We start from the raw sequence: 24415 nt of genomic DNA on the forward strand, positions 1-24415 counted from the left end.
AATGTCTGCTGCATTTGCCTACAAAAACAATCATTAACTTTGACAGTTCAGAATGTGTGAAGTGCTTTGAGACATTTTCCTTCTCTGTCCTTCCCTTTCCCATTGGGATTGGAATTTAACAAATTTTGTATTTTTCTTTTTTAAGATATTCACACTTTTTTGATCTTTTCTTTTTGACTTTTTCATTCTTTATTTGATGATCAACTGGTTTGAGTTTTTTTTTATTATCTACCAACATGCTACAAATCTTGTTTAAAAGTAAATCCCGTGAAGCACTTTGAGACACTCTCCTTTCTTGAAAGGTGCAATTACAAATGTAAGGATATTTATTATTGAAGGAAGTCAACAAGAAGAGGTTTGTAACCTAGTCTCCATTCCTGTAGAATTCTGTGGAGTCTCCACTGCTATGAAATGAGATCAAAAATTAGTGTCGTTTTGAGTTGGGGGTTGAAGACTGAGTTGTTCTTGAATGCTGCACATTGGGTCTAAATTGTGGCATTCATACTTAGCGAACCCTGGATATACTGTAGCCAATGCTCTGAAACCCTGCTTAAACACAGATCTATCTCATTTCCAACTTCTTTGAAATCGACGTTCCAGCAGAATTACAGGTCATGATGCATCCAAGGTTCATTTGTGGCAAGAAAAAATTGCGACTTGTGCAATTTAGATCACGGGATCACACAGGAATGGCACAGGAAAATTTGTTACACTTTTTTGTTCATATTTTTTCAAAAGTATATATAACATATTTAACTTAATTGAAATGTGTCATTATTGGGATTGTTGCATTTGACATTTTCTTGTCTGATGTTTGATTCTAGAGGAGTCTGAAAGCAACAGGTAAAACTCAGTCCAATTAGTCCAATAAAAGCTTACTATCGCACGATAGTGTTCAGTGTCATTCAGTATATTTTCTTTTTTAAACACAATGGATGGTGCCTTCCTATTTACTAATACAGTGATTTTCTGGGCATTATTACTGTACAATAACTTAATTACAATAGTTGATATATCTGTTGCCATACCAATTAAATGTTAGAACAGCTACACCTTGAAATATATTTTAATTGTTGCTCTGAATTCCTGTTAAGGTTATAAAAGTATAAGGTTCTTACATTAACATTCTGTCTTTGTATGAAATATGAGCTTGGCTTTTTGTTTCAATTAACTTAAAATGTCATTGAATTGAGGTAAATGAAAAGAGGGCTCTAGTCTTTTGCAAATCCAATTTTTAAAAGTCAAATGAAGAAAGGTAGCTGAATAATGAGTACTTTCAGAAATCATTAATAAAATACTTTCCTACTGTATCTCGAGTGCCTACCAGCTAATTTAAGTCAGATTTGAACATAGAACAGAACTGGGAACCCCATTAACACCAATCTTGATGCTGAATATCTTGCAGTTCATTCTACCAAATGCTGACTTGATAAGCCAGTGCAACATAAATTATGTGCTTTGATTTCTTGCTAGTTTAAAGGGAAATAAAACTATACAATAAGTGCTTTAGTTCAGAATGCTTCCCCTATATATTTAGGGAAAATGTATGTTTTCTGTACAAGGAATTCTCACTTTTTTATCTGGCATGCTTCCTCAATCTATAAAGCATTCCACTATTATTACTGGTGAGGAGGAGTTGCATGCTCCATTAGTTCAGCAATATGGGCCATTTGGTTTGACCGGAAGCTGCCTCAATATTAACTGATTATTCCTTGGAACCGCAGGAATTTGATTTATGAAATAACATTTTCTGGACCAAGAACCCTCATCAGTCAGAATATTACAGCAAGTTTAACATGAAGCGAGGAATTGTATATACTAAACACCATTAATTGTTGAAATTATTAAGCTCAGTTTAAGGAACGCTTAAATATTCCCTCCATATTTTATGTATATATAGGTGGAAAATATGTTGAACATAATATATTTTCATTAGAATATTCAATTTAGAGTCTAAATTGTAGCATACTCCTTTTGTAAAGAGATAAGAGATAGTGACTTCAAACTTAAATAAATTGTAGCTTTATATTTATCTGTATCATTGTATCTACTTGTTGTAAATGCAAGGATTATTACTTATTATAAAACTAGTGGTAGGTAGTAGTATTAAACAGAAAGTTTTATGATGTTTATATGCCAGAGATGTCTTAAAAGATTAGTAACCTATTATAAAAGTGTAAGACCATGGTTTGCAAAACAAGGTGATCTGGAAGTTGAAGAAAGAAAATAATATTTGGATACAATGTTTGGAAATTACTTCAAGAATAATACTGCAATAATGTCATGATGTAAAGACTAAAACAAATGTTTCAATGCCCCAATTGTCTCAGATTGATTTTGCACTTATAATCTAGTAGTCAGTACTGTTATACATTTTCTAAAACTATCAGTTGAGTAATTTCAGCTATGCATGTCCAAGACAGAGTGGAGAATGTAAACTCATTAAGTGGATATTAAATCCCATTGTTGACACAGTTGAAGGAACCCATTACATAACGCTTTAAAAAGACAAAACAGATCTTTGTAGCAATTCCACAACCGGGAGAGGGAAACCTCCTGTTCTGCAAACTCCATATTGGCTACAGGAAAGTTGGCAGTGTACCAGATGCTGCTGAATAACTTTGCATGCTATCTTTTTAAGGGTCCACTTATTTTTATAGAACTCAATAATTTTTTTAATTCTTCTTTCTAGAAACATAGTGGTGATGTGAATGACATTGCAGATGACCATGTTTGCAGGACACATGTACAAGCACAACTGAAAACTTAGAATGATGCTATTTTACGATTGTCAATTAGGCAAAAATCACCTGCAACTCTTCATTCATGTGGGGGATAAAGGCTCCACTAATTTATTTTTAGACAAAAACATTTTTCAGGTAATAATCCCATTTAAAAAAATTTGGTCACTCAATCCACAACTGTTTGTGGGACACTGCTCTATGGAATCGGCTGTCGCGTTTCGCCCACAAAATATACAGTCAACTAATTTTACAGTATATTCTGTGAAGCTCTTTGAGACGTCTCAAAGACGTGATAAGGCGTTATATCAAATGCAAGGATTATTATTATTCATTTGTACAAATTGCCAATTTTTTTCATATATCATTTAGAGCAAACTGCCATCATAACATTATTGACATAATTTTACTTTGAGTTGTACTGTAGTTTTATCCCTTTTATTTTTGCTGTTGGGTTCCAGGTAGGGTGGCAGTTGAAAAACTTGGTAAATGCACTTCGAGAAGATCCCAGTGGGGTCATCTTGACCCTAAAGAAGCGACCTCAGAGCATGCTCACCTCTGCACCTGCTTTGCTTAAGAACATGAGATGGAAACCTCTTGCACTGCAGGTAACCTAAACTCCATTTTGCATGCACCAGAAAAATCCCTTTAACACAAGCACTAAATGTTCATAAAGTTAAATTATTTGCCCTGTAAAGTCTAGAGGGGATTCTTTTAAACCTATATGCCTAACATTTTGATGGCTGTAAATGTTATAATTGTATTGAGTTTATTTTGTCTTGGAGTGGGTACAATTCAGACAAGATTTTAATTACTCGCCAAGTTTGTGCCTTAAATGTGTTTACAGTAAACTAGTATCAGCTGTACAGATATCAACTCTTTCACTGGCTATGACCAATTGTGTAGAGATTCCGATCTGCACTATGTTCTGCTCGTTGTGAAGTGGTCTATTTGTGTTCCTTTTGTTTTAGGTGAAGGGCAAAAGCCCATGGTGCAGAAGGACACCAATTTGGAAGAGTAGACTAGATAAATGAAGTAGCAGCAGATTAGTTGATTCCAAGATTGGGCTTTAAATGTTGTTGATAGCAGCAGAAAAGGAAAATTCAGAAAGATAAAGGCAGGTCTTGAGGTCTCAGAAAAAAATGATTTGAGTAAACCGTGCGATGAGATTAGATTTCCACTTCATGAGAATATAGGATAGAGAAACAGCATCTACAATAATATTTAGATATTGTACTTAAGCTTGGAGGAGAAATTATGTATCAATAAAATGGAGAAAAACAAGAATACTTTTGAAGAACAGAAAGGGGATAGATGTGAGACAATCATAGTTTTCAGGTGACAAACTACTGTACCCTGTGTGCAAGGGGAGCCTTCTTAGATATTAACGCAGTATCAAGTCTTGAACAGTTTTGAGCTTAATAACAAACATTTTGTGATAAGAAAATAAATGTTTTGCCAACTCCCCCAACAAGGAGATGCAGCACCTATTTGATAACTAGTTACATTTGTCCGTTTGGCCTATAATTGGCTTTACAAGTTTACCTCACACTAATTCCACTTCAGGTCCTATTAGTGTTCTGGATACCAGTGAACCAAATCTATAAAAAAATTTAACAAAGGAAAGAAAAGATCATCTGAGTCATGTACAAGTAGCCTCTTCGCCTGCATGTACTTTTCTCACTGGTCGAACATTGATGGTGAGCCAAATATGCTCTGATAAATGGCAAGCACAAAATTGAAGACATTTTTAATTATTTCTGTATATTAAAATGAGATACGAACAGCACAAAGGGTTTTTCTTTGAAGCAGAACTTTACTTGACTTTTTAAAGCCATGCGTATTTTGTCACAGATATTTTGTTGAACAAATAATGTCAGCCTACATAACAACAACAACTTGCACTTATATAGCGCCCTCCACACCGGGTGGCGTTTCAAAGCGCTTAATGGTGGAGCCCAAGACCGAGCCAGGGGGAGGGAGAAGGTGACCATAGGCGCGGTCAAAAAGGAACGTCTTCAGGCGAGACCTGAAGATGGGGAAGGAGGGAGCGAGGCTTCATTAAGATTAAAAATAACTAAAACAAAACTCCCTTCTGATTAGTGAGGCCTCAATAACATAAATTTACAATAGGACATTGTTCAACAACTACATTTAAATAAATATCAATACTGGGTACCTGTTCCACTCTGAGAACACCTTTTAATTTCACCAGAAGCTGTTGGATAAGGACATATATTTTGCCCTCCAGAAAGGAGCTATTCAATACTGGTTTCTCATGAAATTAAAAAAATCTTCACACATGACACTGTTTACGTTGAGGCAAATGCCCATCAATCCTTTATGCAAAATGGTAATTTTATTGCTAAACCTACATGTATCAAATATCCCTATTTAGCTTTGTACTGTTCAGTAAATGCTATTGCAGATTAAGATTTTGTATTATTAATTTTGTTTAGCATCACTAAAATGTAACAGTTTCACATTAAAATCAAATATAGTATTTCTTCTGCAGTTGCATAACAATTTGTTGTATTTATATTGTTATAGGACTTACTTGAGCTGTAGAGTACCTGTGTTTTGCTATTTTGATATAAATATGTGCTAAAGAAATTTCCAAGTAGATTAACTGCAATCTGCAATGAACACTTAACAAGAGATGACTGCAGTAATAATGTATGAGTGGGTGGACATAATAATTAGTTGTGGAATAGATGGAGCTCAGGGATTTCATTTGACGAACAGTGCTTGGTTCTAAAATTATCTCCACCCACTGAAACTCTCGCAGTATTTTGCAGTATTTTGCAGAAGCAATGTGGCTGCACACTGCAAAATAATGACAATGAACAAATAATAATAATAATCCTTGCATTTGATATAGCGCTTTTCATGTCGGGAGGACGTCCCAAAGCGCTTCACAGAACACACTGTAAAGTGAATTGACTGTATATTTGTGGGCGAATGCGGCAGCCAATTGCACACAACAATGTCCCACAAACAGTCGTAGATTGAAAATGACCAATTTATTATTGTTTTTGGTTTTTGGAGGGATTATTATTAGGCGTGTGGAGTAAGGAAACTTGCCCAAGGTTTCGCCCTGCCTGGAATTGAACTCAGGTCTCTCACTTGCAAAGCGAGTGCTCTAACCACTGAGCTACAGGACTCCACAAAGACTACATACCCTAGTAGAAGTGATATTTCTACAGTACAGTATGAAATACACAGCACAATGTACAGTGTTTTTTTTTACTGGATCATTTAGTATTAAGAACAACATTAATGAAGGACAAAAATATCAGGAAAGAAAATCCAGTGCAAAGCTTTACATAAACAAACATGATGGTTCTGTATTTCAGCTTCACTGAAAACAACTAACTTTCAAAAACATTCAAAAATGTTCAATTATGACTATTTAAAATAAAGGCAGTTGTCAGGATGGAAAAGTGCTGATCGTTGTCTGAAATTGGCTCTAGGTAGTTTATTCAATAATTTCTCCTTCAAATTTATTACATTAGAAGCCTCCAGTCTCTAATATGGAGTCTAAACAGCTTCTGTGTTTGAACAAAATAAGTTCTCACAATAGCCCAATGTCAGACAAAAAGCTTAGATTGTATCAGCCTGGCACAGTGGCTCACTCTTGCCTCTAAGTTGAAAGGTTGTGGTTCAAGCCCCATGTCGGGTCTTGGGATCACACAGTCTAAACTGACACTCCAATGCAATGATGGGATGGGGTGGGGGGGGTGGGGTTTGCATTGTTCTTTGGATGATATGTTAAACCGAAGTCCCATCTGTCTGTTCAGGTGGATGTTAAAGATCTTTTCACTGTTTGAAAAGAGAAGCGAGTTTCTTTCGGTGTCCTGACTCAACAATCCCCTCCTAAATAAAATTGGTCACTTATGCCATGGTTGTTTGTGGTGCACTGCTGTGTGCAAGCTGGCTTCTGTGTTATGCCCACAAAATACACAGTCAATCCACTCTACAGTAAATTCTGTGAAGCGCTTTGAGATGTCTCAATGATGTCTCAAAGCAAGGATTATTCTAATTGGCCTGGACACTGACTGCTTCATTCCTACTACTGCCAATGAATGTGAATGAACTACAAGGAGAACCACTTGGTTTACATCAACTCAGTGCATCCACTTTGCTGTTTGTGGGATGTAATAAATGAACACAGAGCTCCATAAATAGAATGATTTTCAAAACAAATGGCTTAGATAACTGCCTCGAGCATTCATAAACTAGAATCGTCTTTGATTATATCAATGAATGTGTACACATTACATCATTGTGTTTGGTATAACTGTAGCATTAACAATTGGTGAAAATGAAGTCAGTCAATAACAAAATACTACTTCTGGTTTGCTGATGCACTAACCCCCTCTCCCAACTCTGTCACAACAGCCTAGAGATTGCATGTTTTTTTCAGCAATAAGCTGATATGTCCTTAACCATCAGTCTAATCTTCAGCCCATCCATTATGACCAGTCATGTCTTTAGTCATAATAATATTCCTTGTATTTGATATCAAACTTAATATATCAAAGTGTCTCAAAAGTGTTTTACAGGTAATTGGTGTCAAGTAGGCAACAGAATGTTTTGTAGGCAAATACAGTAGCCAGTAGTCAATTTAACTGGAAGATTTTTCACCAGGAAAATTTTCTTTTGAAATGGTATAACAGCAATTTTAAGCTCCCCCTGAGAACAACAACAACAACAACAAGATTCCATTTATAGAGCGCCTTTCACGTCGGGAGGACGTCCCAAGGCGCTGTACAGTTGGGTCAGGACCCGAGCAGGGGGTAAATGCTCAGGGTGAGGGGAGGGAAGGGAGGGAGCGAGGAGGGGGTAGAGAGTCGAGAGGGGAGCTGAAGGCACGGTCAAAAAGAAAGGTCTTGAGACCGGCCTTGAAGGAGGAAAGGGAGGAGGCAAGGCGAAGGCACTGGGGGATAGAGTTCCAGAGCCTAGGGGCTGAGAGGCTGAAGGCCCGGCCACCGATGGTAGGGCGGTTGGGGCGGGGGATGTGGAGCAGACTGGAGCCAGAGGAACGGAGGGTACGGGCAGGTAGGTAGGGGGATAGTAGGTCAGAGAGGTAGGAGGGAGCAAGGCCGTGAATGGCCTTGTAGGTGAGGATGAGGATCTTGAATTCGATCCTCTGGGGGATGGGGAGCCAGTGGAGGCGAGCGAGGGTGGGAGTGATGTGGTCGCGAAGCCTGGTGCGGGACAGTACACGAGCTGCAGAGTTCTGAATGACCTGCAGCTTGTGGAGGGAGGTGCCGGGAAGGCCGGCGAGGAGAGAGTTCCCATAGTCCAGCCTTGAGGTGATAAAGGTGTGGACCAGAGTTTCAGCAGCGTGAGGGGTGAGGTAGTGCCGTAGTCTGGCGATATTCCGGAGGTGATGGAAGGCGGTGCCAGTTGTGGTGCGGATATGAGGGAGAAAGGACAGCTCAGGGTCGAACAGAACCCCGAGGTTCCTGACTGGCTTTGAGAGGTGGAGAGTGCAGCCTTGGATGCTGATGCTGTCAGCGCCTGAGGTGTGGAGGCGCTGACGTGAGCCAATCAGGAGGGCCTCAGTTTTACGCACGTTGAGCTGAAGAAAGTTGTCTCTCGTCCAGGACTCGATGTCGGACAGGCAGCTGTCAGGACATCGGTGGTCGTGGAGTTGAGGGTAGAGGAGGAAAGGTAGAGTTGGGTGTCATCCGCATACATGTGGAAGTTAACCCCATGTCTGCGGATGATGTCACCAAGGGGGAGCATATAGAGGGTGAAGAGGAGGGGACCGAGGACAGAGCCCTGAGGGACACCGCACGAGACAGTGCGGGGCTGGAGGAAAAGCCATTCGTGGAAACAAAGTGAAGACGGTGGGAGAGGTACGACCTAAACCACTCAAGGACAGGGCCTTGAAGGTTGAGGTGGGAGGACAAGCGGTGGAGGAGGATAGCATGGTCGACCGTATCGAATGCTGCCGATAGGTCGAGGAGGACGAGGAGGCAGAGGGAGCCCTGGTCACAGATGGTCAGGATGTCATTGGTGACCTTGACCAGGGCAGTTTCTGTGCTATGGGCAGCACGGAAACCCGACTGAAGGGGTTCGAATAATGAATGGGTGGAGAGGAAAGAGCGCAGCTGGGAGGCGACAACTCGTTCCAGGACCTTGGACAGGAAGGGGAGGTTGGAGATGGGCCGGTAGCTTGATAGCTGCGACGCATCAAGGGAGGGTTTTTTCAAGGTGGGAGTGATGGTGGCAGTTTTTAAGGGAATGGGAACAGAGCCAAAGGAGAGGGATAGGTTGACGATGTCTGTGATATGTGGGGCAAGGAGGTGGAGCTGGGAGATAAGGAGTGGAGTGGGGATGGGGTCAAGGACAGACAAACTCATCCAACTGAACAGATATCAACAGATTGCAATTTTCTTTAATATCACTCTTCTGTGGCATCAATTTAGGTTTTTGATACAAAGGCGATACTCTTCAAGGTCCATTGAATACAATTCTATTATCTCCATTTTTTTAAAAAATGCTTGAAAGATTTGAGGTCAACTTGGAGATCTTTTTCTTGTCACATTGTGTATATATATATATATTTAATATTTTTGTTTGAACAAAATGCTGATGAAATTGGAAACTATCTTTGAATATTTAGTGAACTTGACTATATAAAGATGAATTAACATACTTGGCTTAAATGACATGTTTCTGAAGGCCCCCGTCGAGGACTCTCTCTCCTATGCTAATTCAGAGCTCTTACAAAGTCCCACTCAGTTACTTCTGAATAATTTCCCCCAGCAATCCTGTCTACACTTGGTTTAAATAGACTTATTCAGTCAGTCAATAGAAAAAAATGGGTAATGTTAATCATTTCTCATAATTTGGATATTTGGGATTCTCCTAGTGATATGCTTGAGAAATGTTGGACACATTTCACATTTAGTGTGGAAGGGAAATGTATTTGCATTTTTCTCTTTTCTTCCTTTAGCAGGTCTTAGTGCATCATTCTACAAGTTTAATAGGGCAGATAATCTAATACTGCTCTGTAACGTGCCTTTAAGACATGTGAAAAAGTTTAGGATTTGCTCTCCAATGTATCTGCCTTTTTAGTCTGCCAACAACCTTCATTTTTACCTCCTTAGTTCTTGTTTTGGTTCCCCCCTTTGATGCAAAGACTGACATCAAGAGATGTGCCAGTATTGAGTTAAAAGGTTTCTTCCTAATTTTTCAATGTAAGGATTTGAAAAAAATCTTTAACATTATTGTGAAGATTGATCTAAATTGGGAATTAATTTGAATTGAATCATAATTGAGTTGATAAAGGAGAAACCCTGATAGCACACTAATTGGGACTGGCCCCATTGTGGATATGAAAATAGTGATGATATCTGATAACCATGCACAGTGCTGACTTGGTTCCACTAGAAATTGTATGTTTATAGTGCCAGCCTCCCTTCCTACAGTCCTTCTTTCTCCCACACAGGATGGGGCTCTCACATGCACATAAACTGTAGTGAAAGGAATAATATAGTATCATTAAACTGATTTTTGTTACATATAAAGTGTCTATCATTTAATAGCAATAAATTACACAGTCAGTTAAATGATTCCTAAACAATAAACAAGTCGTATTGAGGAGAAAAACAAAACGACTCAAAGTAAGATATTTTAAGAGGAGGTGAATGACCACATCTATAGCAATTATAACCAAAGACTTATGTATTTTTTTTCTCAAGGATCTGAAGTGTTAGCTCGCGCCAGCGTCTCTGCACCTCCGGCTCTAGCAGAATCAACCTCCATGGTTGCACACTACAACTCACCAAGCCAGTTAGGAACTGAGGTGTCTTGTTCGACCATCAACTGTCTTTTCTTCCCCACATCCAAGCCATGACCCGCTGTGCCTTCCCTCACCTCCTTAACATCGCCCAACTCCGCCACTACCTCACCCCTCAGGCCGCTGAAACTCTTGTTCATGCCTTCATCATCTCCAGGCTCGACTATGCAAACGCCCTGCTTGTCGGCCTTCCCAACTCCTCCCTCCAAAGGCTGCAGATAATCCAGAACTCTGCAGCCCGTGTCCTCTCCCGCACCAAACTCGGCGACCCCATCTCCCCCATTCTTGCCCGACTCCACTGGCTCCTTATCCTTCAGAGGATCCAGTTTAAGATCCTGGTCCTCACCTCCATGGCCTCGCCTCACCCTACCTCTGCAGCTTCCTAACCCCCTACCAACCCGCCAGCTCCCTCCACTCAGCCGGCTCCGGCCTGCTCCACGTCCCCCGCCCCACCGCCCCCACCCCACCATTGGCGGGAGAGCCTTCAGCCACTCTGGCCCCCAATCTCTGGAATTCCATCCCCCAATCACTCCGCCTCGCCCACTCCTTATCCTTCTTCCAGTCCCGCCTCAAAACCCTCGTCTTCGACCATGCCATCAGTCACCCTCCTTCCCCTCCCCTTCCTTCTCCCTCCCTGACCCCAGCTTGGGTCTGAAATGCTGTACACTGTCCAGCGCCTTGGGACGTCCTCCCGAAGTGAAAGGTGCTATGCAAATGTAATCTTCTTCTTGTTGTTTCATTATTATCCGTATCACATCTGCTAAATTTAATAGCTTTCTGGTTTTAAGTGATATTCTACACTCATAGCGATCATAGTACGTTTAAACAGTGTAAACCTGCTATGGATGACAGACAATAGAATGGCCTATTTATCCCATTATTAATGTACTGTGAAAAATCAATGATCTGGACAGTGAGTTGCCCTCATTACGTAGATGATCATAAGGTTTTTTTATTGTATGTGCACTGCAAACTTTCTGTCATAAAGGAGGTCTCTTTGGACTATTTGGAGTTCTCCCAAGTATAGATTTAATACAACTATGCAAAAATTGTTGAGATCAGGTAACAAACTACTGAATATCAGGCATTTACATCAGATGTTGCCTCATCAATACAATACAACATAATATCCCTCATACTGGTTAAAAAAAATCTGAAACAGCACAGATATACTATTTAAAAAATATTTAACCACAAAAAATAAGCTCTTCATTTTAACATTCTCCAGGTACCATAGGATTGAGGTCTGCACAGAACCCATGGGACTCCATGGGCATAGCTTCTCTTTAAAACTCCTGTATTCCCTTTAGTCCTGTAGCTGAGTCCTGCAGCTCAGTGGTTAGAGCACTCGCTTTGCAAGCGAGAGACCTGAGTTCAATTCCAGGCAAAACCTTGGGCAAGTTTCCTTACTCCACACAGAGCCTAATAATAATCCCTCCAAAACCAAAAACAATAATAAAATTGGTCATTTTCAATCTACGACTGTTTGTGGGACATTGCTGTGCGCAATTGGCTGCCGCGTTCGCCCACAAATATATACAGTCAATTCACTTTACAGTGTGTTCTGTGAAGCGCTTTGGGACGTCCTCCCGACGTGAAAAGCGCTATATCAAATGCAAGGATTATTATTATTATTAAAGTAACTTACTATCATCGCTCTGAGTGTAGAATATCACTTAAAATCAGAAAACTATTGAACCGAGCAAGCACGGCACAGATAATAATGAAACACTTCAGATCCTTGACAAAGTAGATGTAGATCTATGATTATAATTGCCTACAGGATGTTTCAAGCTTTTTCTTAGCTGACAAATGGGCTAAAAAGACCAATGAGAACAGATGGAAAATTAACTTTGCCACTTTAATTTTCAGTTCTTTTTTTAGAAAATCCTTTAAACCAGAAGTCACAATTAACGAATGTACGTTTAGATATGTCTAGAATATATGTGCCATCACCAGTGATATTTTAGTTTTATCATTTTTAGTAGAGTAGGATTAAAGGGATTCCTTTAGCCTATCTGTGAAATGATACCACCTCTTGCTAAAATCACCAGGTAAAAGGACATGACCTAATAATTATAATCCTTGCATTTGATATAGACATCTTGCATTTGCTAAAGCACTTCACAGAATACACTGTAAGGTGTAGTGACTGTATATTTTATCAGCGAAACATGGTTAATAGTTTATCATTTAAGAGAACATGAATGAATTAATGGAAAAGTTGTCTTTCTTGGTAATGGGAGTCTGTATAAATAACTCAGCTCTCCAAATGATTCAGTGGGTAATTGGACTGTGTGGTAATATAGTAACAATAATTCTTGGATTCAATATAGCTTTTCACGTCTTCTAGAAGTCTCAAAGCGCTTCACAGAATATACTGTAAAGTGAATTGACTGTATATTTGTGGGCAAAATGCAGCAGCCAATTTCTCACAGCAGTGTCCCATAAACAGTCATGGATTGAGTGACCAAACTTATTTTTTTTTGAGGGATTATTATTCCCGGAAAAGCAATTCGCCAATCGACTAACGTTCTGGGTTCCTACTTACTGCTAAGTAAACAGAGGCATGTGGAGTAAGGAAACTTGCCCAACATTTCGCCCTGTCAGGAATCGAACCCGGCCTCTCACTTCTGAGGCGAGTGCTCTAACCACTAAGCCACAGGACTCCATATAGGCAAAGGTCGGAAGAATTGGCTCACACCAATGATCAAAAAGGTATGAAGAATTGGCCCTATGGGAGGCTTCCAGGTTCAATGCCTTGTCATTGCTGGCTGAGTAACTAACCTCCTTTGGCAAAGGCTGGTGAGGGAAGCCTTCATATTCCTGGCTATTGAGAGGTGAAAGTGGACAATATTTATTTCCTCATGTGAATGATTCAAGAGATGAGGTGAAAGATTCCTGAGTATTCATTTTGGCGATATTCCAACTTGGTGCAGATAGTGGCAATTGCAACAAGGGCAGATACCTCAAAAGGGTTGCTGAGATCAGGAATGTATACTGGAGTAGAGAGGCAGAGATATAATCTAGGTTAAAAAATTCAGCAAGTGACCATTGACTACATTTGAAGTTCTGCATATAAGAGACAGAGATCCGTAGGCAGAAGAAATAGACTGTAAATATTCCCATTGATATTCTGGAGTGTGATATAGAATATTCAGGAGCAGATGTAGCAGTGCTTCTGTTCCTGGCTACAGTGCTATAACCAATAACAGAAGACCTTTTGTTGAGCCTTTTCAGCTTTTTTAAAAAAGGCCATCAATTTAATTTTCTTTGGAGCTGATATCATCAAAAGCTGGTTTAGTTATCTCAACTGATCCTTGGACTTGCTAGATGTTATACTGATATTCATTTGCAATTGATTTCCCTCTAATTACAGTATTTAGCTATATCAGGCTCTCTATTGCACTGTGCTCGATCCCATAAGTGGGAAAGTCAATAGGAAAGACTTGGTGCCAATCTTTACGAAGAGTAAATTCTCTAAGATAAATGATAATAGTTTAATTTGAATAATTAAGACACTGAAACATCTCTGCATACATTTGTATAATCAAGCTTCTGTGTAACATTATCCTTTCACTGTGTGAGTCATTTTGTAAGAATCAACAAAATGCTTCCACATATTTTGTTGAATCTTGTTAATTATGTAGTTTGATCTTGTTAATTATGTGAATGTTTCAAATTGATTGCTCTTTCCTGGCATTGATTTAATATTTACATAATCCATCATACATATTTGACTTGTGCATGTAAATTGGTATTTTTTTGGTCAGCCGAGTGACTGATACGTGCTGAAGCCTATCACCATGCCTAAGAGCATCTAAATCAGATTGAGAATTCCACATATGTACGCTCCTTACACACAGAAATTTTCCTGGGTCTGGAATGAAATGTGCACCCTCTCTGGAGGGATGCATCCTGCTACTTAATTAGGTGCAGGTTGGTAAGAGCCAAGTCTTGGGGACCCCAGTTTGTGTTGTGGCACTGCTGGAGTTTAGCCAATTAAAACCACAGCTTACCATTGAGAATGCTGTCTTCCTGCTTCCAACTAGGTCTACCCTGTTGGTTATGACTTTGGCTTGCACCGTAACAAGAGCAGATTGGGAAAAATCCCCCACATCACAGAATTCTGCATTTCAAGCACACCCAATGTAATTTTTTTCAAACTTTAATTTTTTTTAAATTTCCTCAAGATAGCTAATTTTACTTTTAACTAATTTGAGTATCCAATTTTTCTTCCTGCCAACTGTATTAACACCTGGGAAGCCATAAGCCCAATTCCTCCTATTGTATTTGCAAGGTTTTTAATATGTTTGCTATTATCGATCCAGCAGCTTTTAGTCTTCTGGTTCTAGGCAATATAGAAAAGTAATTCTTAATCCTCATTATCATAACAATACTATCAACAGTACATGTGGAAATAAATCATTTATAAACTCTGGGAAAACAGAAGTTTTGTGAGAAAAAGTCTCCAAATCCCTACATTTGCATTAAAAAATACATTTTTGAAATATTCAAGAGGTAAGTCCCCCAAATTTTCAAATAAACTTTGTACATCTTCCTCTCTACAGATTTCATTTATGAATGTTACTTGTCTGGTTGCAGGAATAATGCCATTCGCTTAATTTCCAATCAATTATATTTTGAAAAGCATTTTGAGACATTTGCTTTTTATTGAATTCCACTATTTAAATGCATATTATTATTCATTAATTCATTTTGCAGAATTGTATATCCATTGTCTCAGAGTAAAGGTTAATAAAAGACTTGGGTTTCTGTGATTATTATGTGCTTAGAAGCTATCTCTCTTCAGGTTTAATAGATCATTTAGACCTATACATTTTAATAAATGAATGCTAACAATGCTTAAATTCATTTGGAAAAAAAACCTAAACTGAATAGCTGCCAACCAAAGGAGAAAAATATTATGTGAGCAAGTGTACATTAAAAAATTAAATAAAACAAAATAGCACATTGGTTTTTACACATTCATTACTCTCTGGGAAAGGACATTGGGGAAAGGACATTGAACTCTCCTGATCTCCAATCTGTGGTTTGTTCATTTGAAATTTGCATTGTCTGTTACTTTGTTTTCTATCCAACGCGAACACTAACTATCTTATGTATTGGCTTTCAGCGCGGTCTCTTGCTTTTAGAATCGACTCCTTTTTATCACATACATTCTTGCAGATTCTTACTTTAATATGAATAGGTAGAAGTTTACCTCTGTATAGATTTACTCTATTTACTTTGCAAGAACTACAGTAAACTAGTTTTTGAAGTTGAGCCTGAAAGTAAACCAAGGTATCCCCAATGGTGTACTAGTTAAAGCTGCAGCTGACAGATGAAGAACTGGTTTCAGCCTGGGCTGTACCCTACTACCACATATCGTTAATCATGGGAGTTGTATTCAAGAGGAATGGGGACCAGGTTGGGTGGGGTTGGTTAGGGGAGGATCACTGAAGACACAGTCAAAGAGAGAGGTCTTCTGACAGGCCAAAAGTAGGCAAGGGAAGGAGTGAGGTGAAGGGATACTGGGATGGAGTTCAAAACAATAGGGGTAGAGGGGCTTCAAGCCTGATAGTTGATGGAGGGACATGCAGGGGATATGAAGCAGGCCAGTGCCTGCTGAGCGGAGGAAGTGGGCGAGTTGGTAGGGTCTAAGAAATTTGCAGAGGTAGAATGGGGCAAGACTGGGAAGGGATTTAAAGGTGAAGACGAGGATCGTGAAATTGATCTTCTAGGGGATGGGAAGCCAGTGGTAGCTTGGCGAAGAGAGGGCTGATGGGCTCACATAGCTTAGATTCCACAAGGTATAACCTTTAATTCGCACTTCCGGAATTTAGCAAATTCCTACTGAAAATTCTGTTAAATTCTATACACTGCATACCTCTCATGCTCAAGTTCCAATTTGTAAGGCATGAATTATCAGTGCTAAATCCATACTTATTACTCCTTACATTTTACAGAAAAACGGAAGCGTTTTGAGGCATTGAGTAATAAGACACTATATGTAATGCAAGTTTCATTATTTTAACCTGTATGCTGTTTAGGTGAGCATTGATGGGAACCCCGACATACAGTGTTTTTCCTACTGCAGATGTCAGGTTAACTGAAGTACATTTGTGCGTCAGTTGGCTCAGTTGACAGCACTCTCGCCTCTGGATCAGAAGGTTGTGGACTCAAGCCCCCCATCAGGACTTTGAGCTCTGCTGACATTCCAAAATAGTCCTGGAGGATGTACTCCAATGTTGGAGGTGCCATTGATTTGGATGAGATATTAAACCAAAGTCCCATCTGCCTGTTCAAGTGGATGTTAAAACCCATGGCTCTGTTGAAAAGTGAAGAGAGTTTCTCAAGTTATCAATAACCCAACTGAATTTGTTCATTCACTTCCTGCTGTTTGTGGCACATCGCTGTATGCAAATTTGCTGCCATGTTTTGCCCAGAAAAAGTTACCACATTTTAGTATATCCTGTGAAGCACTTTGAGATGTCCTCCCAATGTGAAAGGCAATATTTCAAATGTAAGTATTATTTTAACAGGATCATGCTTCACTCCTTTTTGGGAAAAGGTTTATTTTGTCAAACTGATGTGTTTGGACTTGAAGTGTAGAATTTTTAAGAAAAGGACTTGAATCTTTACCACAGATCAGTTTTTAACAATAGGCAATAAAGATCTTTAGGTTTGATGGATGATTAGAACTTTGTTGTAAAATGTATGTCTTTAGGCAAAATATGTGCTGCTTGTAGAGGCCACTAGAAGCTGAATTTCATGCGTGAATGGTGAAGATATTAGGGTATATCATGTTGAAGAATCTGACTTGAGATGAGAGTCCCAGAGCTCTTGGAACTTTTAAATTACATTGAATTTACATTATACATGTCTATTTTTAAACATTCACTCTCTGTGCATTTTGTTGGGTGTGTAAACATGAATAGTCTGACAGATTTGTAACAGAAAGAAATTGTTGCTTTCATAGCAGGCAAATTCCCATAAAACCATGTTTTCTTAAATTGCTTTGATTAATGTGCATTGCAATTCCCCTTTATATGATATTAGTCCACTCTGATATTACCCAGTTCTATTATTCACAAGATAACAACTGTTCTTTGAAAGTGTATGGAATAAAAAAAAACTATTTTATGTTTGTAATCCGGAGGTTGTTTGGATTAGATTAAGATTGAATATTGTATAAGTATATTGCTGGTGACAGTTGAGGTAGATATGATAGTGGAAATATATTTGAGTACTTTAATTGTAAAACTGAGGTAATTAAAATCGATTCATTTCCTAAACGAGTTGCTCAAGGGTTTTAAAACGTCTTTTTCCAATTTTAATGGAAATTCAATCAAGGCAGAACATGAAAATTGGAAGTTAAACTGTACTTTGCATTTGGATTTATTATAATAATAATAATAATGTCTTGAAGCTGGACACGTGTGTGTAGATTCCCAGATTCTTTTAGATTGCAAAAGAAAGGATGGTTTCAGTGAGTTACTGTGCTAAAATGAAGAATCAAGCAGATTTGGATTGGGTGAAGTTAGCATTTCTTTGCGGCTCTCACTGTTCAATTACAAGCCCAAATTATGAAAATTGGGTTGTTTGAAATATATTTCTATCTTGAGTTCCATAACTTTTAACCTATACTGAGATTTTTCAATTTTAAAAGCACATAAAACTTCTTTTACCAGAATCTGCAGTTTTAATGTAGATTTCTAATGTTGAGCATTATGAATCTCACTTTCAGCTCACACCGTCAGGTGATACTCCTGGGCAGTACTGGAGCAGTACTACACTGTTAGAGATGCCACTCTTCAGATGAGTTGCTGAACCAAAGTCCCATCTGTCTGATTCAGTGGAAATTAGATTCCATGACATTCTTTGAAAAGAGAAGGAAGTTTCTCTAATCCTCCAGATAAATTGGTCATTCACTTCATGTGTGCAAATTGGTTGCTACGTTTGCCTACAAATAAAGAATTTGGATATTATAAGTCTGCTATAATAAATGCAAGAATTATTGCATTTATTATAGCACACTACATGGAGTCCTGTAGCTCAGTGGTTAGAGCACTTGCCTCGCAAGCGAGAGATTGTGGGTTCATTTCCCATGCAGGGCAAAACGTTAGATAAGTTTCCTTACTCTACATGCCTCTGTTTACCTAGCAGTATATAGGAACCCGGTTGTTAGTCTATTGGCAGATCGCTTTTTCGGGGGTAATAATAACAACAACTTGCATTTATTTACAGGTTTTTTACAGTGAAGCGCTTTGAGATGTCTCAAAGACGTAATAAGGCTCCGTATCAAATGCAAGGATTATTATTATTAATAGGGAGTGGAACTATAAATTTGAGAACCCCCCCCCCCCGCCCCCATATTCCTGATGAGGCTTTTTTTTTCTGGAGGACTGTAGACACACCTTGCTCAGGAACTGGACGACCGAGACCGCCACGGAGGGTGGGCTCGATTCTGTTGAACTGTTGTCAAACATTTCACCTTGGAGTCAGTTCAGCTCCATTGGGCTCAATATTTGTTGTCTCACTGCTGGATTTGTTTAATAATACCGTTGCTATTGGTAATTAGAGTCGACACCTTCTTTAGTGAAATTATGTTCTTTCCTTTAAAAAAAAATCCAATATTGTACATCAGACTTTTCCCTGAGGTCAGCTGGTTTAGACATGCAGATTAACAGTTGGAGAAAATGTGAAACCTGCAAATCCACGTTCAATTTTTGTAAAGTCAACTCAACTAGAAACTGCTGCAATCATAACATTGATATGTACCAAATGATTATCTGCTACCAACATGAAACTGATTACATAATTTGCAGAAAGGCTGTAGCTCTTTCTTTTGGTTGAATTGACTGTGAAAACTTTTAAAACTATATTTAGGAGTTTGGGTAACTCAATACATTAGACACTTAATTATTAGGGATGCTAGTTTCTGTTGGATTGAGTGCCTTGTTTAGTATTGTTTGAAGATGCCCATGCACTCCAATATAATAACAACAACTTGGATTTATATAGCGCCCTCCACGCCGGACGGCATCTCAGAGTGCTTAGATCAATATATCAATATTGGCCATGAAAATAACAGCACAAACATTACAAGTGCACACTGAGTCGTACTTAAAGGCTGAGTTCGCACACTTACAGTATCACAAAATCAAAGCAAGTTTGTTGAATAATGCATGTTCATTCATGTAGCAGTATCCCTGTTTAAGTGCAGTATTTTCTACCTTATTATTTTACTTATTTGTATTCACAAGTAAAGTAGCAGCTAATATAGGCATGGGGAAAAGCTGCTGTGCATCCGGATTAACTGGCTAAATGAAGGTAGTACTGCTCAGAGCAGGAATGGCCACTACCTACAAGATTTAGATTGGGCGTACATATGTCCATTTACTACCAGGTCTTAAAAATTGGTCAAATTATCAGTTTAAAATCTGGTGCCTTGGGAGTTTATAAGGTTTCGCATTTCAAATGAATATCACACTCAGTTTAATTATCATGCAAATCTGACATTCCTTTGAAAAATGTCTCTCTTTTCATTTTTCATGTAATGAAGGTTTAATGGGAAGATTTTTGTGTAAGGTGTAACATATAATTCATTTGCATTTTATTTAAATTTGTTACAGCAAATTTGCTTTTAACTCAAAATGGAGATTGTCTATAAATAGATTCCAACTCAGAGGATCAGCTACTCATTTTCTGAAATAACTCTTGCCGTGACATTTCTATGCCCAAATCAAAATTCCAAAAAGTTTCCAATATTGTATTTCTATTCAAACATATCAATTAAGAAACAGTCCTATGGTTTTGTACAACATTGGTCTACTTTGGCAATTGGAAATGTGTAGGGGTTTTAGATATTATAAGACAGGTGACAATTTGAAAAAGCTATGATGTTCGACTCCAGTTTTAGAACAGTTTAGCAATCTTTTTATTGCATTTAAGGGTTCTTACCCTACTGTGGACTCTACCTTGAATAGTCTGTTTATCATTATACCTGTTTTTTGTGAACTAAGCTTATCATCAACTCTTGATATTAATTAACATTTATTTTAATTGAAAGGTAAATGTTCTATTATGCTTTTTGATTGTAATTTTTTTTGTAAACAGCCAATAATCCCCAAAAGCCCAAGCAGAAGTGTTGCCACACCAACCAGTACCATCGGTACACCAACAAAACGAGACAGCTCTGCACTTCATGATCTTTTCATTCCCCCTCCTCCTTCAGAGCCTTACACGCCCAGGTAATGATGTGTTATTTATTATTCATTTGTAAAGGTGTACAGCAATGCTAAATTGAAAATTGCATTTGTTGAAGTCTGTAATGTGATACAACAATAACAACTTACACTTATATAGTGGCGTCCACAAAGGGTAGAGTCTCAGAGCGCTTATCAGTGGCGGATCCTGATTCCAGGGAGGGGGGAGGTGGCCATAAGCACAGCCAAAGAGGAAAGTTTTCAGGCAGAACTTGTTCGGCTATGATGCTCCAATGATCAAATCTGCAAACATTCAACATTTAGGTTCACATGCCTCTTTGGCAAGATACCTGAGATTTCCTAAGTGTCTGCTAGAAGCCAAAACTGTCAGGAAAGAAAGGAAGAGTGTTAGATGAGGAAAATGGGTTTGAGTTCCCCATTGTGCTTTGGCAAATATTGATTGTATCTTAATGTAGCTTCGTGTTTGACAGTGACTTTTGATGGTGAGCTGTTAGAGTACCTGCTTTAATTTGGAGGGGTATTTTGCATGACCAGTTCAACAGTTTTGATGCCTGTATTTTTAGTGAAAAGTGGAAGGAATGGAGTAATAAAATGGTGGATCAAAATAATGATGAAAGACTGAGATGATGTAGAAATGGGAAGAACAGACTGTGCAAGTTAAAATTACAGTAATGTCCAGTCAGCAGTGTCCAGTTGAGCAAATGAAATATTAATGCTCATAAAAAGTGGAGTTAAATCCCTATTGGGCTAATAAATCCTATATTCCTGCTTTAGTATAGTTGTATTTATAAAATGCAGTTGATGAGTTATATTTGTGGGTAGTTTATTCATATGCCTTTTTTTGCAGAAGGCTGGAGGGTTCCAGCATCTCGAGAATTAACAGGTAAGTCCTTGAGAGAATGGAGATGACTAAGACTCTATGCAGTAGCTGTGAACCAGTAAGAGAGTTTATTTAGAGGGGGTATAAAAATTACAAATGAGCATATGTAATTGAGTGTCAATTTATTCAGTGAATGGGCTACCTCATATATGTTGAGTTATACAAGATTCCCAATGTGAACATTGGATTCACATGTAGTGTAGACAAATGCAGTGTAACCTCTAAAGGTGATCTTATGTTGAAGAGTATGTTCATGCATGGAGACATTGTTGAGTTTGTGGTTACAAAGAGGAATAAACTGTGGCGTGTAAGAGGAATTCTGAGGGTGAGAGATACTTGCATAACTTTTCTGGAAGCTCAGCGCTTTTAAGGCAGTTCCAGCGGGACCATTGTTTTTTTGCAAGACAATGATTTTTGTAATTGAATCTCCCTTTGTCTCATCACGACGTTATATTTTTCATTATTAGTTTGTCCCTATTCTAGTAAACTCTTGATATTGGTCTTTGCAAAACATAATTTATTCCCTAGAAACTGATGATTTGTAGTTTTGGTTAGTTACAAACCTGAAGCGTTTTTCTCTAAAGCTTGACAGAATAATATTCATTAAATATTGGAAATCCTTCTCTTTTATATTTTAGCGCCACCCCATACCATGAGTTGGCCCTCAGCACTCCAAGCAACAGCAGCCTTACTGCTGCCTTTAACAATTAGTGTTGGAATATACCACATAATGTTCTATCATTGTATGTGACTTACTTCACTGTAAGTGGAACTAAAAATGTCACATTTACTCAACCTTATCTAAAGCAGATTACAGTATATTTCAAATGTTTATTTTACTTAGATAAGAAAGCATGGAATGAAACAAGTTAATTGATCCATCAACATTTTCCTTCCACAGACCTTATACAGTTTGTGCTGTCATTCAATCTATTACATTTATTTAATCTTCTGAGGGAACGTTGTATAATTTTTTCTGTGAACTCCAAAGCAAAGCTTCCCAACATTGTGACCAGCATTACTCCTTTCTAGCCTAAGGCCTTCCATAAGTGACATTTTGAAGTACCAGCAAAAGAGAGATCATAATCCATATAGTGTTTGATTTTTCCAGACTTCAAAATAAAATACTAGAGAAAAATAGCTACCAAATTAAGATTGAACTTTAGAATTTTTCAGAGTATAATTCAATGTAGCCACTAATTACTGTTTTTAGGCATTGGACGGCATTTAAATCTTGTGGTTTTAGTTTCCATGTTCTCTGACGAGATGCTGATAGGATTGAGTCCTTTTTTTTGATAATCTGGACATGATTTTCAGTATTTCTGCCAATTTTGTTTTCTGAATGTATTATCTATTGATTGAAAAGAGCAAAACTATTTCTTCAGTGGCTTTGTGCACGAACGCGCAAAGTGTGGTATTGAGGTGCACAGATCAGGAAGGCCCAAGATTTGAATGATCTGTGCTGTTAATCAACCTTCACCAAACTATAACTTCACCAATTCTCTGACTTAGAAAGGGAGGGAGAGAATTGTCCCATCGTGATTGTCATCCAGAACCCTAATAAAGTATGCCTATGTAGAGAAGATTGGAGTTGGCTCTTATGTCAATGGTTGTTATCTGTATGCTATCTGTATGTACAGAATAGATGTTTGGGAAAGCTACTGGAGGGCTATCGTGGCCCATGAAACTGTACACAATACCGAGTCTTTACCTTCTGAGAAACACAGAGCGAAGACTGGAAAGAGGAGAAAAATGTAATAGTTCTTGTTGATGATCATTTAATCGAGAGGACTCAGTCCTCCAATCATTCTGCATAAACAGATGTTAATGAATCACTGGGTTAAGAAGATAATTTGCCTCGTGTAGTGCATGGTTTAAGTAGTACACTCCAAAGATGATGTTGACAGAAGTTACCAAACTTTCTTCAGAAAATATTTTTTCTCATTAAGTTGTTTGTATTTTGTATTTTTCTCTGTATTTGGGATTTCCTTACTGGTACTGTTTCACTGAAAGTATATCAACTGTATGAATATTTTTTTGGTGCCACTGTAGGTGTTCTCCTCCACTGGGCTGCACTCTAGGAAATGTTCTGTACGATGCACTTTCTTCTTGCTTGGGGTTTGTAATCCAGTATGACTTTTGAACAATTGCTGCTCATTTTTCAAATCTTTTAATTGTTTTACTCTTTTTTTCTGATTTTTCTCATCCCCTAAAAAGTTGGCATCTCTGAAGTATTAATAGATTCTCTTTATCATTGCAAATCATTTTTGATGCTTCTATAATCTAGAAGTCTTAATATCAGCTGCATTCCTTGTAATAATAAAGCAGGTCCTCTGATCTTTTATTGTCAGATATCATTATGACACAGACGACTTGCTCGGTTATGCAGTGCTTCAATAGCAGCATTCTTTTTGGCATTGGATTGGCAAACTAGATGATTTTGCACTCATAGATATTGGCGTTTTGCGGAATGTTTCTCATTGACCTAAAGTACTGTAGGACATTTTTTAATCTTAAGATACCTGTAATTTTCAAGTTTGACCTTAACACCCCATAGATTTTCCTATCTGATGTAAGAACATTATTAGCTAATGATTAGTGCACTGTCAGTCCTTCCTAGTCCAGAGGAAGGAGCACAATTCCAATAGTGGTCCAATTATACCCTATGCCTTATTATTGAAGAATCACTACTGAATAGTAGTTGAAGAAGGTCTCTTTCCCCTCCCTTTTTTCTCTCTTCAGTGAT

The 24415-nt window shown here is 38.3% G+C and overlaps 1 protein-coding gene across 1 annotated transcript in view; it reads left to right on the top strand.

Moving 5' to 3' along the window:
- cnksr2a (connector enhancer of kinase suppressor of Ras 2a) overlaps positions 1-24415 on the top strand; it is a 197428-nt gene that overhangs the window by 92120 nt on the left and 80893 nt on the right. The window contains exons 9-10 of the mRNA XM_042334147.1: positions 3203-3349; positions 20680-20813. Coding sequence (XP_042190081.1) covers positions 3203-3349; positions 20680-20813 — 281 coding nt within the window. The remainder of the gene's footprint in view (positions 1-3202; positions 3350-20679; positions 20814-24415) is intronic.

The sequence above is a fragment of the Callorhinchus milii genome, unplaced genomic scaffold (genome assembly GCF_018977255.1).
Source record: "Callorhinchus milii isolate IMCB2004 unplaced genomic scaffold, IMCB_Cmil_1.0 Scaffold4, whole genome shotgun sequence".
NCBI lineage: Eukaryota > Metazoa > Chordata > Chondrichthyes > Chimaeriformes > Callorhinchidae > Callorhinchus > Callorhinchus milii.